The sequence below is a fragment of the Panthera onca genome, chromosome F2 (genome assembly GCF_046562875.1).
Source record: "Panthera onca isolate mPanOnc1 chromosome F2, mPanOnc1 haplotype 2, whole genome shotgun sequence".
Taxonomy (NCBI): Eukaryota; Metazoa; Chordata; class Mammalia; order Carnivora; family Felidae; genus Panthera; species Panthera onca.
Genome location: NC_138356.1, coordinates 46291766 through 46309970, shown reverse-complemented (window position 1 = coordinate 46309970; position 18205 = coordinate 46291766). Strand labels below are relative to the sequence as shown.

At 37.4% G+C, this 18205-nt stretch overlaps 1 protein-coding gene and 1 pseudogene across 13 annotated transcripts in view; one reads left to right on the top strand and one right to left on the bottom strand.

Annotated features, from left to right (window-relative positions):
- Positions 1–18205, top strand: part of RGS22 (regulator of G protein signaling 22) — a 176503-nt gene that overhangs the window by 64108 nt on the left and 94190 nt on the right. For 12 of the 13 annotated variants that reach the window (XR_013553517.2, XR_013553516.2, XM_078441724.2 and 9 more), the window contains 5 exons: positions 70–244; positions 2253–2386; positions 10087–10201; positions 12038–12160; positions 12944–13045. Coding sequence is in view for 11 of the 13 variants with exons in the window: in XM_078441724.2 (XP_078297850.2) it covers positions 70–244; positions 2253–2386; positions 10087–10201; positions 12038–12160; positions 12944–13045 (649 nt within the window). In the remaining 2 variants the exon portion in view is untranslated. The remainder of the gene's footprint in view (positions 1–69; positions 245–2252; positions 2387–10086; positions 10202–12037; positions 12161–12943; positions 13046–18205) is intronic. The other variant, XM_078441727.2, reaches the window with a different exon arrangement.
- LOC132664865 (cytochrome b5 type B pseudogene) lies at positions 9487–9988 on the bottom strand (annotated as a pseudogene).

The following is an 18205-nucleotide window of genomic DNA, read 5'->3' as shown; positions in this document are numbered from 1 at the left end:
TTTGTAGGCTTTCCATTTTGGAGACTTAACTGTCTAGCTTAACCTTAAATTTGTTTTTCCTTTGACTAGGGCGCCAAGATTCTGTGTTAGTCATTCATCCCCAGCAAAACATGCTAGTGCTGAACTGAAATTCTGGCATCTCCGTCAAGAGAAACCAAGGAAGGATGTTGACCCTTTTCCACAAATGGCAACCCTCTTGCCATTAAGACCTAAATCGTGCATTCCACAGGTATCTGATATGCAGGTAGGGTGGACATTGATAACTTTGATCTCCTTATCAAGTGTATGGTAAAATATCCATGCTTGGGTTTTGTACACTAATACTTAAGTTTCATCGTAAGTTTTTTGGGGGGTTGTTGTTAACGTACATGCTGCAACAGTTATGAATTAAGAAAACCTACGGTTTGTTCCCCACCAATCAGCCAGAGTGATCCTTTAAAATACATGATCAGGTCACTCACCTGCTCCAGATTTTCTAGTGGCTTCCTCTCTGACTCAGAGGAAAATCCAAGGTCTTTACACAGCTATCTCTCCCCCTGCTAACTTCCTGACCTCATTTCCTACCACTCTTCTCTGAGTCCACTCCAATCACACTGGCCTCTCTGTTGTTCTTTGAACACACCAAGCAAAAATCTGGAAGTTCTCTACATAATACACTTATTTTTTTTTTAAAGAAAGCTTATTTCGGGGCTCCTGGGTGGCTCAGTCGATTGGTCTGACTTCGGCTCAGGTCATGATCTCACAGTCCGTGAGTTCGAGCCCCGCATCGGGCTCTGTGCTGACCGCTCAGAGCCTGGAGCCTGTTTCAGATTCTGTGTCTCCCTCTCTCTCTGACCCTCCCCCGTTCATGCTCTGTCTCTCTCTGTCTCAAAAATAAATAAACGTTAAAGAAAGCTTATTTCATTGTGGTGAAAAACACATAAAATTTATCATCTTAACCATTTCAAGTATACACTTCAATGGTAGGTATATTTGTATTGTCGTGAAACAGATCTCCAGAACTTTTTTATCCTGCAGATTTGAAGCTATATACCCATTAAACAACTCCCGTTCTCCTCCTTCTACAGCCTCTGGTAACCACCATTCTACATTCTGTTTTTATGAATTTGACCGCTTTGTATGATTCTTTTAATAAGCTCAGCCCCCTATGGTACCACTCATTTATTGAGTGTCGCTTAATGTCATGCTGTGTTCTGAATTACTGAAACAGATGTGAGCCCTGATACCTAGGAAGTTATGTGTAAAACATACTTAAGTAATTAATTTTATTTATGGAATTCTTAAGAAAATATTAGTAGTTGTTAGGGACCTAGAGTGTATATAAGATTTTATTGTGTGTTCTGGGTAATAAAACATCGCAAATATATTCCTTGCTCTCCAGGAACGTATATTATATTCTGTTAGAAGTTGACATATAAGAAAAGTTGGCGTTTGTTTTTCAAATAACAAAACTACTGGAAATTTGGAAACTGAAGAGACAAATCACTCCTGACTTCACCTCCTTCTAGCAACTATTACTTATTTTCTCTTGGTCTTGTTGTGAATCCTAATTTTAATGCGCTTATACTTCTGTATTCTGATTATTTCTTCTAACATCTTCCTCACATTTTTCCATCTGTGTCATAATTTCATAATCCTTACTCTTAAATTTTATATAATGTTACATTTATGTATGCCTCCCGTACTCAGATCAAAGTTGGACTTTTAAGTGTTTGTACTTTTTTAATTCATACATGTAGCTTTTACCAAATAGTTGACTTTTTACCATAAATAACATTTAAGAAAGGGAACAAAAATAAAATGTCCAAAAATGGAAGGAAATAGTTTTGTTAAGATATAGGTCTTTAGTATGGACCAGTGGTATCCTTGCTTCCTTTCCCTGCCTCCATTCCTCATCCTCCCATCTCCACCCCCCAGAGAGATGAAAACTATTTGATTGTAGAACAAAGAAAAGGTTTTGTGAGGTTCTCCCTCTAGGAAAGAGTTTTCTTTCACAATGATATGAGTAGGGGTATACCAGCCTTTGGCCTTTCTTATACTCTAAAGAAGTTGTCAGGGATTCAGCATGTTGGTTGTAGAAAGGTGGGAGTTTAGGAAGGAGTACATTTTTATTCTAGTGGGAAGCACAGTAGAGCGAGAGAGGAGATCTTCAAGTGATCAAAACAAACTCAAGGTATATGTACAGAGCTATGCTTTGTTTCCCCTTCATATTGGCTCATTTTTCACTGGTTTATTATTTTACCACTTGTTAGAAAGAAGAATCCAATTTATTACAACATCCTAAATCTCCCAAGAAACCACCTAGAGCAAAAACGGCAGTTCAAAAACCTTGGAAGAGCAAGTCTTTGTATCTGATTTCTTCGAAGGACGATGTGATTGAGAAAGGGTAGGTGCGGCTTTTTACGTGCCAAGTGTTATTCTGCAGTGGTAAGACTTTGGAAGAATTGACAATTAAATTGAAATAGAAAACTGAATACATAGATAGTTTTTACATGAGTTCCTTGTATTTCAGTGATAGGTATTAGAGTCAGGCATAGTCTAAATTAGGAGCACAACTCCTGAGATGAGTAATTTGAAATGGATTGTGCCTCTCATCTCCAGCCTGTCACGAGCTGTACAACCAGAAGACTTCTGAGAAGATTGCCCTCCAGCTCTCATTTGGTCTTTTTCAATAGTTTGGTATTTCTCAAACTTGAGTCTTGACTTGAAGTCATAAGACTCTCAAGAATATTGTCATTATTTAACACAGTATATTTATTCATTTAGCTTTGCCCACATATTTACTCTTTTCGTTGTTCTTTATTTCAAGTGGGATTATTTTCCCTCAACCTAAATAAATACCCTTTGATGTTAACTTTGGTGTGGGATCTGTTGGGGAATCATTTTTTGTTTACTAATTTATTACTTCACTTTCATTCTTTCCCTTTGAGATAAAACTCACATAACATAAAATTCACCATTTAAAATTTATTTTAATTTTTTTTTTTATTTTTGTAGACTGTGCCTAGGATCAGCCTGAGGTAAAACTTAGGGTCTTCTTAGGTCTTTCCTAGTATGTGCATTTTCTGGGCCATGTGTGGTTACTTTCTAACTTTTCCCTGCATATACAGTTGCATTTGAGTATCCTAATCTTTAATATCTGACTTCTAAAAGGAGGAAAAGAGAAAAATGGAGGTGGGGGTGGGGGTGGGGGTGGGGAAGGGCAATGTCTCTTTAAATTCCCTGGAAGTCACTTCAGCCTGAGGAGGACTGGGTGCTACAACAATGGCCACCTGCCTCTTGCACATCTGTGATCTGCAGCAGCGATCAGAGATCAGAACACAGATGCCTGATATTTGGTAGACATGGTCCTTTCTGCTCACCCTGGCTCTTGCAGCTGTGTGCGGAATGCTCCAGGAACACTTGCTCAGCTGTCTGCCACAGGGCTGGGGATGGGGGAAGGGTAAATGCTGCTGTGCTAGGAGCTCTAACTGACCAAAATTAACCACAGTTTACTGTCCAAGCCTTCCCCTGGAAATTGAAAGCCTTAAGTAGATTCCAGAGCTCCGAAATAGTTACATTAGATTCTGCCAGTTCAATTATTGTCTAGGTGGGGAAGTAGGTTCCTGGTGCTTCCTACTCTGACGTCTTCTCAGAATCCTCACCCCTGGGAATTTTTTTTCCTCAATGAGTTTTGGCCCCCAAACTCCTTTTTCCAATTTATTCCTTTTTTAATGTATTATTATCATCATCATTAATTTTAATTCTAGTGTAGTTAATATATAGTGTTATATTAGTTTCAATGCTGTATTAGCTTATAGTTGACTAAATTATAAGGTTTATAGTTGATTAAATAGTTCCATGTATTACTCCGTGCTCATCAAGGTAAGTGTACTCTTAATCCCCTTCCCTATTTCACTCTTTTCCCCCGCCCTCCCATCTACCTTCACAATCATCTGTCTGTTCTGTACAGTTAAGGGTCTGTTATTTTAGTTTCTCTCTTTTTTTCCCCTTTGCTCATTTGTTTTGTCTCTTGAATTCCACATATGATGGAAATTATGGTATTTGCCTTTCTCTGACTGGCTTATTTTGCTTAGCCTTACACTCTCTAGATCCATCCATGTTGTTGCAAATGGCAATATTTCATAATTTTTTTATGGTGAATAATACTCCCTTGTATATATATACCACTTCTTTTATGTTGTCCATTATGTCACCTTTTTAAAAGTTTTTTATTCTAATTTCAGTATACTTAACACAGTGTAATATTAGTTTCAGGTGTATAATATAGTGATTCAACACTTCCATACAACACCCCGTGTTCATCACAAATGATTCTTAATCCCCATCACCTATTTTGCCCATCTCCCCATCTACCTCCCCTCTGGTAACCATCAGTTTGTTCTTTATAATTAAGAGTCTCTTTCTTGGTCTGCCTCCCTCCGTCTCTTTTTTCCTTTGCTCATTTTTTTGGTTTCCTAAATTCCACATATGAATCAAATCAAATGGTATTTCTCTTTCTCTGACTGGCTTATTTCACTTAACATTATATTCTCTAGCTCTTTCCAAGTTGTTGCAAATGGCAAGATTTCTTTTTTTATGGCTGAATAACATTCCATTGTGTGTGTGTGTGTATACACATATATAAAATCATACCACATCGTCTTCATCCATTCACCTATTGATGGACAGTTCGGCTGCCTCCATAATTGTACAATATGCATACATGTACAATATACATACGTGAATTAGTGTTTTTGTATTGGGTAAATACCCAATTGTGCAATTACTGGATTGTGGGGTAGTTCTATTTTTAACTTTTTTTTTTTTAATTTTTTTTTTCAACGTTTTTTATTTATTTTTGGGACAGAGAGAGACAGAGCATGAACGGGGGAGGGGCAGAGAGAGAGGGAGACACAGAATCGGAAACAGGCTCCAGGCTCCGAGCCATCAGCCCAGAGCCTGACGCGGGGCTCGAACTCACGGACCGCGAGATCGTGACCTGGCTGAAGTCGGACGCTTAACCGACTGCGCCACCCAGGCGCCCCTATTTTTAACTTTTTGAGGAACGTCCATACTGTTTCCCAGAGTGGCTATCCCAGTTCGCATTGCCACCAACAGTGCAAGAGGGTTCCTGTTTCTCCACATCCTCACCAACACTTGTTTCTTGCAGTTTTGATTTTAGCCATTCTGACCGGCGTGAGGCGATATTTCATTGTAGTTTTGATTTGCAATTCTTTGATGATGAGTGATGTTGAACATCTTTTCGTGTGTTTGTTGGCCATCCGTATGTCGTCTTTGGAGAAATGTTTGTTCATGTCTTCTGCCCAATTTTAAATTGTATTATTTGTTCTTTGGTGTTGCATTGTGTAAATTCTTTATATATTTTTGTTCCTAACCCTTTATTGGATATGTCATTTGTAAGTATCTTCTCCTATTCTGTAGGTTGTCTTTTAGGTTTTTTTTGGTTGTTTCCTTTGCTGTGAAGAAGCACAGCACATACTTCAATCAAGTCCCAATGGTTTCTGTTTGCTTTTGTTTCCCTTGCCTCAGGAGACATATCTAGAAACGTGATTATGGTTGGTGTCCATGAAATTATTGCTGGTGTTTTCTTGTAGGGGTTTATGATTTTAGGTCTCACATTTAGGTCCTTAATCCATTTTGAGTTTATCTTTGTGTGTGGTGTGAAAATGTGGTCCAGCTTCATTCTTTTGTATGTAGCTGTCCAGTTTTCTCAGCACCATTTGTTGAAGAGAATGTCTTTTTCCCATTGCATATTCTGTCTCTTTTGTTGAAGATTAATTGACCATATAATTGTGGGTTTATTTCTGTTGGCCCCTAAATTCTTAGCTACATTGTTAGCACTCAATTTTTTTTCTAGCAGATTAATTTTTGTATTTTTTTTTTCAGTTTATCTAGTTGGTCTTCAAAGGGAGAGTTGGTCTAAATCACCTTGTCTGCTAATTCCAAAAATAGTTTTAGTTGTATATACTTTTCTTGCATTATATTAGTTCCCATGAACTCATCCCCATGAAGAAGACATTATCTTAATTTTTCAAGTGATAAAACAAGTGAAAAGACATACAGGTATGAACTGAGAGAAAAGTTGAATTTTGAGAACTATGCATTGTTTTTATGTTTAAGTTTTGGCTAGATATAGTGTATTACAGTGAAAAGGCAAGATAAAAGCTAAAACAATAATGGAGGTTCAGATAGTGACATTTTTCTGTGTCACATTAGGGAATTTAGAGTTGATTTCCCATGCAGTGAAGAACATCTAGAGAGTTTTTTGTGTGTGTCATTTATTAAAATTAAATTATTTTATTTTCAAAATTGGAAATATATACATGGTTCAAAAATAGTATCATGCTATACACTTATTGCATACCTTTATATTTTTCTTAATATTTAAAAAAATATTTATTTATTTGTTTTGAGAGAGAGGGAGAGAGAGAATCCCAAGCAGGCCCTGCTCTGTCAGTGCAGAACCTGACGTGGGACTTGATCTCATGAACCATAAGATCACGACCTGAGCTGAAGTCAAGAGTCAGACACTTAACCAACTGAGCTACCCAGGCGCCCCTATGTATCTTTGTTTTTACTGAATTTATCTAAAGTGTTTCATAGCAGTAAATGTACTACAGTAATAGATATACTATAATCTGTGTTTTCTGTCGTTTCTTGTTCTTATAATCTTCTCTCTCCTTATGTCTGGTTATCTTTCATTTTATGCCAAGTATTGTTGTATTTGTACTCTATTAAGGGACATGGACATTATTTCCAGTATTTGTTGTTATTAAAAACAATGTTGCAATGGATATTGTACATTGGCTATATTTCATGTTAATGCATATGTCTACAGGATAATTTCCTAAAAGAAGAATTTCTAAATCCAAATTCATGTGATTTAAAAAATTTTTAAGATATTACCAAATTGTATTTAATAGGAGTTGTAACAATTTATACTCCTTTCAGATGTATGAGAGCATCCAGGCTACTCTGTGCCTTTTAATTAGAGAGTTTAGTCCATTTCCATGTAAAATAATTATTGATAGGTATGGACTCATTGTCATTTTATTAATTGCTTTCTGGCTATTTTGTAATTCCTTTGTTCCTTTTTTTTCTTTCTCTCTTCTTTTGTGATTTGATGATTTTCTGTACAGGGAAAAGGTATTTTAAGGTGGCAGAGACTTGAGCTTGTTAATATGCTTAGAGTAGTATCTAGTGAAAAGGAAGAAGTTAAAGATTGATGAGAAAGAAGAAGGCCTGTATTTTCTTTTTTTTTAAGTTTATTTATTTTGAGAGAGACAGTGCATGCATATGTGCGTGAGCTGGGGAGGGGCAGAGAGAGAGGGAGACAGCGAGAATCCCAAGCAGGCTCCGTGCTATCAGCGTGGAGCCTGACGTGGAGCTCAATCTCACGAATTGTGAGATCATGACTTGAGCTTGATTCAAGAGTTGGATGCTTAACTGATGGAGCCACCCAGGCACCCTAAAGGTTTATATTTTCAATGGAGAATGGAAAGAAGAGTTCAAGAACAAAGGCCATGGGATTAACCTTCAACAGGAGATAGGACACTTTTTCCTGAGACAGGATGGAAGGAAATAAGGCTAAGTATAGGTGGATGTATTTGTTGATAAATAATTTAAGTCTTTTCAGCTGCAAATTACAGAAAACTTGACTGACTATGGCATAGACAAATTGGGCTTATTTTTCTGACAGAATAAGAAATCTGAGGGTAGGTAACTGCCAGCATTGCTTCCCTGGATCAGAAGTATTAGGGCCTGAATTTTTGTAATGTTCTTTGCCATTCTTTCATGTTCATTGATGTTATAGCTCCAGACATCAAGCTTTCCAATCATAAAGGAAGAAGGGCAATTTTCATTAATCTTTTCCCTTTGGTCAGAAAAGCGAGCTTTCTTAGAAGCTCCCCAGCAGACTTCATTTTGTATCTCACTAGTCATAACGATATCACATGGCAATCCTTCTCTGCAAGATGGTCTTAGAAAGTGAGTATTTAGCTTTATCAGTATGTCAGTGGTGCTAGTTATAAAGCTATGTCACTGGAAATGGGTGTTGAGTTAGCCAGTCAAACAGTGTCTCCTTCATTGGGGAGTGGAAACTGAAGCACGTTGTACCTACCTTTTCCCTGAGAAACTGAAGCATATTTTACCTACATTTTGTCTGAGAAGAAGCTGCAAAGTAATCTGCTGGCAGATTGGAATGCAGATATATTGGTGAAGTGGAATGGGCGTTTTAAGGAGCTGGAAAATAGGGTTTAGAATAATTGCAGTGCGTTATGGAGAGGGAGCTGGATAAGAAAATATAACAAGATAATGTCTGAAGTCATTAGTCTAGCTCCAAAATCTTCCATTATCTCAAACCCCACACTATCACATATAAATCCTTTTGAATCCCACCTGTTGTGAGGATTAAATATGATAATGTGAATTGTGTTTAGCACAGTGTTTGGTATGTGTTATATGGTATTCACCTAACTGTTAGTGTCCTCTTACCCTAAGCAAATTAGTTAACTTGCTGCCTCTATTTTATTTTATTTTATTTTGTTTTGTTTTATTTTATTTTATTTTATTTTATTTTATTTATTTTTTTTTCTTGCTGCCTTTTAAACAAGGCTTTCCCTACCTACTTTCATTTTTGCTCACTATTCCCCCCATCTAAAGAACCTCTCTAAACACACACACACACACACACACACGTATGCACACACACACGCACACACATATACATGCACACACACACATGCACACACAGAATTCATCTGCCCATTTTTTCAGGGAAAATATCATTTCTTTCATTACTAATACAGCTCAAAGAAACTTCTTGTTCTTACATTCCATAGTATTTATTATCCATTCCCATCATTTGGCATCTATAATATATTCTTGAATTCATTCAACCAACAGTTACGTTATTGAGAGTCGTCTTTCTGTAGGACTAGATTTCATTTTTTCAACCATCTCTTAAAGGCTGTACCTGATACTTGCACTGTTTTTCTCCCTATTCTCTCACAGTGTCCAGATGCATTTGTAAGATTTATATACGCGTATAAATAAATTCAAATATTATATTCAAATATATATGTACATATGTATTCAAATACATATATATGTGTATGTGTAATACACTTCAATGGAAAAAGAAAAGCTTCAAAACCGGAGTGTGTTGCCCTGTTAAGAATGTCTGATGTGCATTTCAAGTATTGGAAGGCAGTCATTTTTACCAAAGGACAATGTCACTAGGACATATGGATTGTAATTGTAACACAAAGTATGGAAATGCAATGGTGAATGGCAGCAGAAAGAGGAGCCACTGGCAGAGACACAGAACAATGAGTGGGTGCTTTGGGAGTAAGGCTCTGGGAGATGAAGGACACTGGCCCCAGGTCTGGGGTGGATGTCTGGCCAGCCATCTGGGCTCCAAGGGGGATGCACATAACTGGCAGGATTCTAGGAGAGGGCATCACTCAGCCTCCAAACAAGCCTCTAGCTCACAGTCCCAATGGATATGCTTTCTGACTTCCAGGAGGATTTCTTTTCCGACATGTAGTAACAATACAGGAAACCTAAGACAATAACGCCTATGATGGGCAAAATCCAATATGACCAGCAACTTTTGCACAGGTATCTTTTGAAGGGTCCTTCTTACCACTTTCAGGTTTAAGATCACTTGGATGCACATCACCAATATAGTACTACTTGAGCATTTCTGTGGCATCAGAGGAGTGGCTGACATCTTCAAAGCTTTTACTTGTGTCTGCACCAGCTTGTTCCTGTAGAACCTCTTCTCCCCCAGGATGCTTGTTATGGAAATGGGTGATATCATAGACTCTCCTGTGGATCACCAGCCATATCTCCTTCATGGAGTTGTGCTTCACTGCCTCCTCCAGTCAGTAATACAGCTGATAGAGGTCTTGACCCCTTGCCTTTTTCCATTTTTGCTGTGTGCTTCCACAGTTGCAATTGGGCCTAAGACACCTCTTCTCCACCACTATCTGGGTTTCTGTCACTCCTAAGAATTGATGCCATGTATACCAAGGGTACTCAAAATATGTTGATCAATTAGTTCTCATTCTTATAATTTAGGTTGAGGCACAGATCAGAAAGCACCAGAGTTATTCGCTTAACATCTTTTACTGATATTTCTGAATGTCTGAAGCCCCAGCTGGATAGAAGATACACTTATACAGAAGAACCTTTGGTAAGTATTTTGAGATTAATTTGATTCTTCATTTAACTGGCTTTAGAGAATTCTTTTAAATGTTTATTTGTTTATTTTCAGAGAGAGAGTGAACGTGTGTGCAAGCTGGGAGGGGCAGAGAGAGAGAAGAGGGAGAGAGAATCCCAAGTAGGCTCCATGCTGTCAGCACAGAGCCTGATGCATGGCTTGATTTCATGAACCATGAAATCATGACCTGAGCTGAAATCAAGAGTGGGATGCTTCACTGACTGAGCCGCCCTGGTGCCCCACTTTAGAGAATTTTTATTGATTTACCGTAGTATTTTTTCTTTACTAAACAACGCATTTTATTTTCTCCTTCCGAAATGATTTTTTTTAATGTTTGTTAAATTCATTTTTGAGAGAGTGAGAGACAGCACGAGTGGGGAAGGGGGCAGAGAGGGACAGAGACACAGAATTCGAAGCAGGCTCCAGGCTCCAGGCTGTCAGTACAGAGCCCAATGGGAGGCTCAAACCCACAAGCCATGAGATCATGACCTGAGCCGAAGTCAGACACCAACTGACTGAGCCACCCAGGTGCCCCCCTGAGAAGGATTTTTATACAGAAATTTCCTCTGTGTTTCCTTTTGTAGTACCATGTTGCTATATACTCCCGTTGGTTACTATTTTCAAAAACAGCTGTGTTCTGGTTTAGACACAAAATAAGACTATTATTTTTATTAAATTGTTAACATTTGATAAAAAATAATTTTAATGTTCTCTTGGGAACTTAGACTTTTTATGAAATTCTATTTCCAGTGTGTGTCTACCTTGATAATGTGGATTTACTATATCAGTTGGAGGTGACAAGTTTACGTTCCCTAAGGACTATACTTTAGGTAGAAACCTTGGTAGTCCCAATAGAGTCTGAACACTTAGATATAATTTTGCGTATCTTTTTATTTTATTCTAAGCAAACAGTGCTCTTTTTCTTCCAACTAGGATTTTTTTCCCACCAAAATAATGATTTTTTAAAAATTTTTGGAATGCCAATAGTTAAACATCATAAAAGCGTTAAATTCTCACTTTAGAATTTGTTTAGCAGAGGGATAGAGACAGAGAGACACTGTAACAATGCCTTAAATTGTTCATGCTGCAGTTATCTCAAGATTACAAAGAAGTCTGAGTTCCACACAGCAAATACCAAAGAGTTCCTATGAACAGTAGATATCCTTTTGTTTTGTAGTCACTCTTGTGCTTGGGGAAGTAGCCAGCTTTCTGTGTTTCAAGAATGGTATTAGGGTTGCCAGCATTGTTGGCAGAGAGGCCCCAAAATAACAAAGTTTTATGAGAACGTATATTGCCATTGACTCTCTGAAGGCCTTGACCTGTACAGGGTGAGACTGTCCAAAGAGGGGACCCCCTGAGGACAGTTAATGAGCAGCACTGAGAAACCTTGAAGATGGTTCTTTTTATAACTTTCTTGTAGCTATTATAGCATCACCTCAAGGCTAAAATAACAGTAAATATGTAGGAAAGAGGCCACCAGCAGAGATTTGGAAGCCTCCTAAAATGGTATCACTGTGCCTGAAACATGAAAATAATTGAGGTTGAGAAGTCGCTTTAACATTAAGTTTGAAATCAGATTGGTTTATAATAGAATGAAGTCTGCTGCTAGGGTTGGCTCCATAAATGGATCTTAAATGACAGTCAGAGGCAAACATACTGCATTAATTACTTATATGGTACAAAAGTAAGATAAAAAGTCCAGCAGGAAAATGACAGCCTGGAAGAATTTATGAAACCCTGTTGTTGGACAGTGTCGTAAAAAATCACCATGTTCTTGGGTGGATCATGGACTTCTGTTTTGTTATCTAGGTTAAAACCATGGCAGATGGTGCCTTGGGAGGATTTGACATGGAAAATTTGTTGCAATCTTTGTATGTAGAAAATAGAGCTGGATTCTTCTTTACCAAATTCTGTGAGCACTCAGGAAATAAGGTAAAAAACAATGATTTTAAATCTAATTTTATACCTTTGCCTTAGTTTAAAATAAGAGAAGCTGAAATAATTCAGTGGTCAAATAATTACATTTGATGTTAAAATCCCATTTCTTCTGGTAAGAAATTTTATCCTAAATATTTAGTAACAAATGTAAGCATCTCAATTATCATTTTCTTTGTTCACTATCCTAGTAAAATTACAAAGAAAACAAAATACAGACAAGGATTGACTTGCATTATTAACAATTTATTCTCATGTAATTTTGTTTTAGTGTAATATAAATTAAATTCAGAGTTGGTTTCTATCAGTCCTTTAATTTTTATTAAAAATAACTCTAATAATTAGAAATTGCAATGGATAGTGGAAAATTTGCCAGTTTTTTTGTTTTGTTTTGTTTTGTTTTGCTCGATATAAAGTATTTCAGTGGTTCAATTATGAGAGTAGTGGTTGGGTTTAATATGATATGCATTTGCCCATATACATCAAAATACCTGGTTTCATGCCAGAAATATGTAATTACTCTTTAATTGTTAACTAGCATGCTTCCTATTTTAATGGCCAATTATGTGAGAGGCATACATGCAAAATATAATATTTTAGTGACAATACCAAGAAATATTTTGTATGTTGCCAATTTGTAATAGAAGATAAAACCGTCTTAAATTGAACCTGATTTATGGCAACACCATGGAACTAAACAATTAATTATATTTGAAATCAGAGCTTTGTACGGCTTTAATAATTGGGTGGTAATGATTTATGTATTTTTTCCATCTGCAGTTGTGGAGGAATAGTGTGTACTTTTGGTTTGACCTACAGGCTTATCATCAGCTCTTCTACCAAGAAACACTTCACCCTTTTAAAGTATGCAAACAAGCCCAAGTAAGTACTAAATAATGTTGGTTCAATGAGCAGCTCTGAGTACACAGAGACGTGAAGAAGTTGTGTCCAGCCCCAAGCAAGAGAAATCTGGGAGTACAGGCAAAGAGGGAGCTGTTCCCTCGCTGCCATGGGATTACTTTATTTAAATGTCAGTAGAATATTGTTTTGTAATCTGATTTGTGGGCTTCCAGTTTTATCTATTTTGTTTGGTTTGCTTTATTTTCTCTTTGCTAGCAATTACTTGGTCTTCCAAAAAAGGACATCCCATATTTTTTTTGATTTATGCCTTTTTGGTTTGGTTGTGAGTGATTTAAAAGAGAACCCAAGAGAGGACTTGTCATGAATCATTGAAGTGATGGGGAGCAGAGGCATTGACCAAAGTGTTTGCTGAGCTTCCTGCAGGAATCAACTGTGGACAGACTCAGGCTGGTGACCTTGTAGAGGGCGGGAAAGGATGTTGACTGTGTGTGGTGTAGGCTCTGTGTCATCGCCTGTGCTTGTGTGTTCCACACCATGGAGACCAATACTGAGTGGTAGAGAAGAGAACATCTCAAGACCACCCTGAAGCAAAACAGAGGAGGAAAAAAAGATACAGGAGGAAGAATAGAGGATTCCCTGCAGAAGGAGACAGAGAGAATGGCCTCTTTTGAGGGGGTAGAATGAAAGGGAATAGAATTATGACTCAAGCTGACTTAATCTTTTCAGTTTTTTATTCTTTTATTTATGATCTTTTATGGAGAGAAGTCTTCAAGCCTAGAAAACTGCAAATCACGTCCGTATCTGTTGACCATTTAAGGGGTTCTTACAAGCTGGAATAGTCCCATTCCAGAGAACCTCTCCCTGAATGATGCGGAGTTAGTTGTGTCATATTATTTATTACCTTACACTCTTATTCAAGATAGTGTAGAGTATTGCTGCTGGATGTTTGTTGTTAGCTTCCACCACCTGCACTCTGGCATTGATAACTGTGCTTTGGAAATCAGCTGACAGAGCTTTGTACAATTTTTACTATGCAGACAAGGGCTTCAGCTTCTACCTGGTCTGGATCTGGCTCCGTGCAATCATAGAGTTATATCTCTAATTTGCCAGTGCCATTTTTTGAGACCACACCGTGGGCTCTTCCGTTGTTAACCCTTTACCTGTGAGTCTCCACTTGCCCTCCTCCCCCTAACCTATTGCCTCTCTCGGGTGGAGTACCATCTGTTATTTATTATGTTCTCACTACTGCAAAGCCTCCTCCTCCAAAAATCTTCAGCTGCTCAATCAAGTGGGGCCTTTGTTGTTGTTGTAATCGCCATATTTCCCTGCACTTGTAAAAGTGGAAATTCTTTTTAAGTTTGTTAGACTTACTAACTCTTAGTAATGATATTATTCAATCTACTATAGAAGTATTGTGAGATAGGATGCAGCCAAGTTTTGGTTATTCTGAGGTGGATTATTCTGTTTTGGGGTTATTAAGGTCCATAAAACTTTTATCCTCCTCTAGATTATCTTTAAAAAAAATTTTTTAAGGGGCACCTGGGTAGCTCAGTTGGTTAAGCATCCAACTTTGGCTCAGGTCATATCTTGCAGTTTGTGGGCTCGAGCCCCACGTTGGGCTCTGTGCTGACAGCTCAGAGCCTGAAGCCTGCTTCGGATTCTGTGTCTCCCTCTCTCTGCCCCTCCCCCACTCACGTTCTGTCTCTCAAAAAAATAAGTAAATGTTAAAATTTTTTTTTAAAAAAAGAACTATAATTGGCATACAGTGTTATATACAACATAGTGATTCAACACTTCTGTACATTACTCAGTGTTCATCATTGTAAGTGAGTCACATCCGTCACCAAATATTATTACGTTATTGACTGTATTCCCTATGCTCTACTTTTCATTTCCGTGACTTATTTTATAACTAGAAGTTTGTACCTCTTAATCCTCTTTATTTTATCCATATCCTCACTTACGTCTCCTCTGGCAACCAGCAGTTTGTTCTCGTATTTAAGGGTGTTTTTTTTGTTTGTTTGTTCATTTGTTTTGTTTTTTAGATTCCTCATGTAGCCCCAGAGGGTATTATGTTAAGTGAAATAACAGAGAAAGATAAATACCATGAATTCACTTATCCTTCCCTAGGTTATCTTTTGGGGAGTCACAGCAGGTGGGGGGAGGGAAACAATGGAGAAAATTACTTTCAGGTGAATAGGGGGACACCAAAAGAGCAAGTCATGTTTTTGGTTTTGTTTTTGTTTTTTTACATCTATGGTTACTTTATGTTTTAGTTAAAGGAGCAGTTGTCTACATTGGTTTAGGTTTAATTATCCAAGATTTCTGTGCCTCCAGAGGCAAGAATTGCCTCTAATATCATAATCCTATAGATTCGTTTCACAGTGTGAAATGCTATTCATTTCTTTATAATAGAAATGCTATATGGCTTTCTTCAAGAGTGTATCTACAATACAGATATTTGGATCAATGGTGTCAGTGGCAGAGTGCAGTCAGCTGGCATTGTGTTAAAGTCACTATGAACTTGATTTTATATATTTTTTATACATCTGACAAGCTGTATGGTAGGAGACCAAGAGTTGCTTCCAAGAGACTTACATGCTTTTCTGTATGCTAGTAGGCAGATGACATACCTTGGTGGCAGTGATTTGACATGAGGGACTGTGGTCTAAGAGTTTCAGCTACAGTCTTGGGCATATCCTGAAGATTTTACTGCATGGCCTCAAGATAGAATAGTGCGGTTAGAAGCCAATTGAAATGGCAAGGAGAAAATTCTCTGCACTACCATTGTGCAGAGATAGTCTTTCACTAGCAACAGTTTGCTGGACTACCATCTATCACTGCTAAGATTTGGAGCCTAGATTGTTGCCAAAGATAGTCCTACTGCTTTTTCGATACTACCCACTTGCTCTGATGATAGAGCACTACAATAGAATGGAGCAGAGCTGGGTACCACTGTCTTTTATAATGTCTTTCACCTTTGTAGAAATCGTTCCGACAAACTCCATCCCAACAAAAACTATGCATTTAGAATTTACCACTCTCCATAGTGTATACATTGAGAATTTTTTGCAATTAGTAAACAAATGTGATCATAAATATTATACATGTTCACACATGTGTGCACCACTTATTCGTATTAGTCATACACACAATTAAAAAGTGGGAAAGAGGAAGAGAGAAAAAAATGGTAAAAATTAGAGCCTGGAAGACAACTTACTTGGGGAATGTAGGAGTTAATGAGTGGAGAGGGTAGGTAAGAATGAAATGTAAATGAGGATTAAGAGGATTTGCTTACTTTTACTACAAAGTGCTACTTAATATAAAGATAGTCTTGCAGCAGTGTGAGATTTTTGCCTTATTCAAATGGAACGTCAGGAGAACACACTGTTTTACTGTATCACTAGATCAGAGGGCATATGACAAAGAAGGAAAAGAATCACAGAACTTGGAGTTGAAAGAAATGAATTTAAATCACATGCTATTATTATTATGCTAGTTCTTAGCTGTGTAAACGTAGTCAAGTCACTGAGTTTAAGAAGCCTCTGTTTCATGTTCTATAAAATGTGGCTGGCAATAATGGTTTACATTTTATTTCCTTATACTGCTTTAGAAGTTACATATTCTATTTCTGTTTTCACCCTTACAGTTTTAACATGCATACCAAAATTAACAACGTCTACAATTAATCATCTTTATTCTTTCAAAAGGTTTAGGATATTAGAACACTTTAATTCCACCATACCTTGCCCATTTTACATATCATTTTTGCATGGCATTTAAAATTTTCTTATGTACCTACAAAGTAGTCATCATCGTCTGTTTTTGATACTGTTGATGCTTGTGTAGATTTATTCACACGCGAATTTCATGCTTACCATTGTTTTTTGCATCATACTCCTTCCTTTGGGTTTCATTTCTGAAGAATATCTTTTAGTAGGTTTTTTTTTTTATTATTAGAATTTACTAGTGGTAAACATCAGGTTTTGTTTGTCTGAAAATGTCTATTTTAATTCTCTTGTTGATCATGTAGCTGCATATAGAATTCTAGGTTGACGATTTTCTCTTAGCACTTTGAAGGTATTATTTTACTGCCTTATGGTTTCTATTGCCATTATTGAGGAGTCTGCTCTTGTTCCTCTGCTTTTCCTCATTATTTGATTTTAAATCATTTCTTGGACTTCAGTGTTCTATATTTCACTTCAGTGTGTTTACCACAATTTCTTGGATCTGAATTGCTTGTAAAATCTGAGGAATTGTGTCTTTCATCACTTCTGTAAAATCCTCAGCCATTATTTCTTTCTATTTCTATTTCTTTCTACAGTCTTTCTCTTTTCTGTGTTCTGTCATTCTGGATTCCCTGGCTGGTCAATGTTGTCAATCTTATATCTCTCTTAATGTCTCTTTCAAGTTTTTCCATCTTTTAATATCTGTGTTGTATGTTGTAAATTGAAATAGAACAATTTCCTTTGATTTTCCATCTATTATTTCTTCAGCAGATTTCAATCTGCTATTTAACCCATCCATTGAGTTAAATTATTTTAAGAATTACGTTTATTATTGGACATTCTACTTGTGTTTTTCAAATCTTCCTGATGTTTTTGTCTCATTTTCCCTCATGTTTTTACTTCTTCTTTTATGTCTTTAAGCATTTTAAACATATAATATGTAGCTGTGTTAGTTATCTGTTCCTGCATAAATAGTATTACCATAACTATGTGATTTAAAATGATACACATTTACTATTTCACAGTTTACATAGGTAAGGAGTCTGGGCACAGCTTTGCTGGGTCCTCTGCAAGGCTGTAAATCAAGATGTTGGCCAGGGCTGGTTTCTCATCTGGAGCGCCCCTGGGAAGGCTCTGCTCCATGGTAGTCAGCAGCATCTGGTTCCTTGCAGCCACTGGCTGAGAGCTCAGTTTTTTGCTGGCTGTCAGCTAGAAGCTTTGCCAGCTCTGTGCCACGTGGCGTGGCCCCCTCCATGGTGGCAGCTCCCATCATGGCAGCTTGCTTTTCCAAAACCAGCAATGGATGGAGTTTCTTAGCAAGACAAGCATATAACACACACACATATAATCATGTGTATCTCATCACTGTTGCTATATTCTATTGGTCAGAAGCAAGCCACATGTTATGCCCACACTTAGGGGGAGAGAATTCTAAAAGGGCATGAAGACTAGG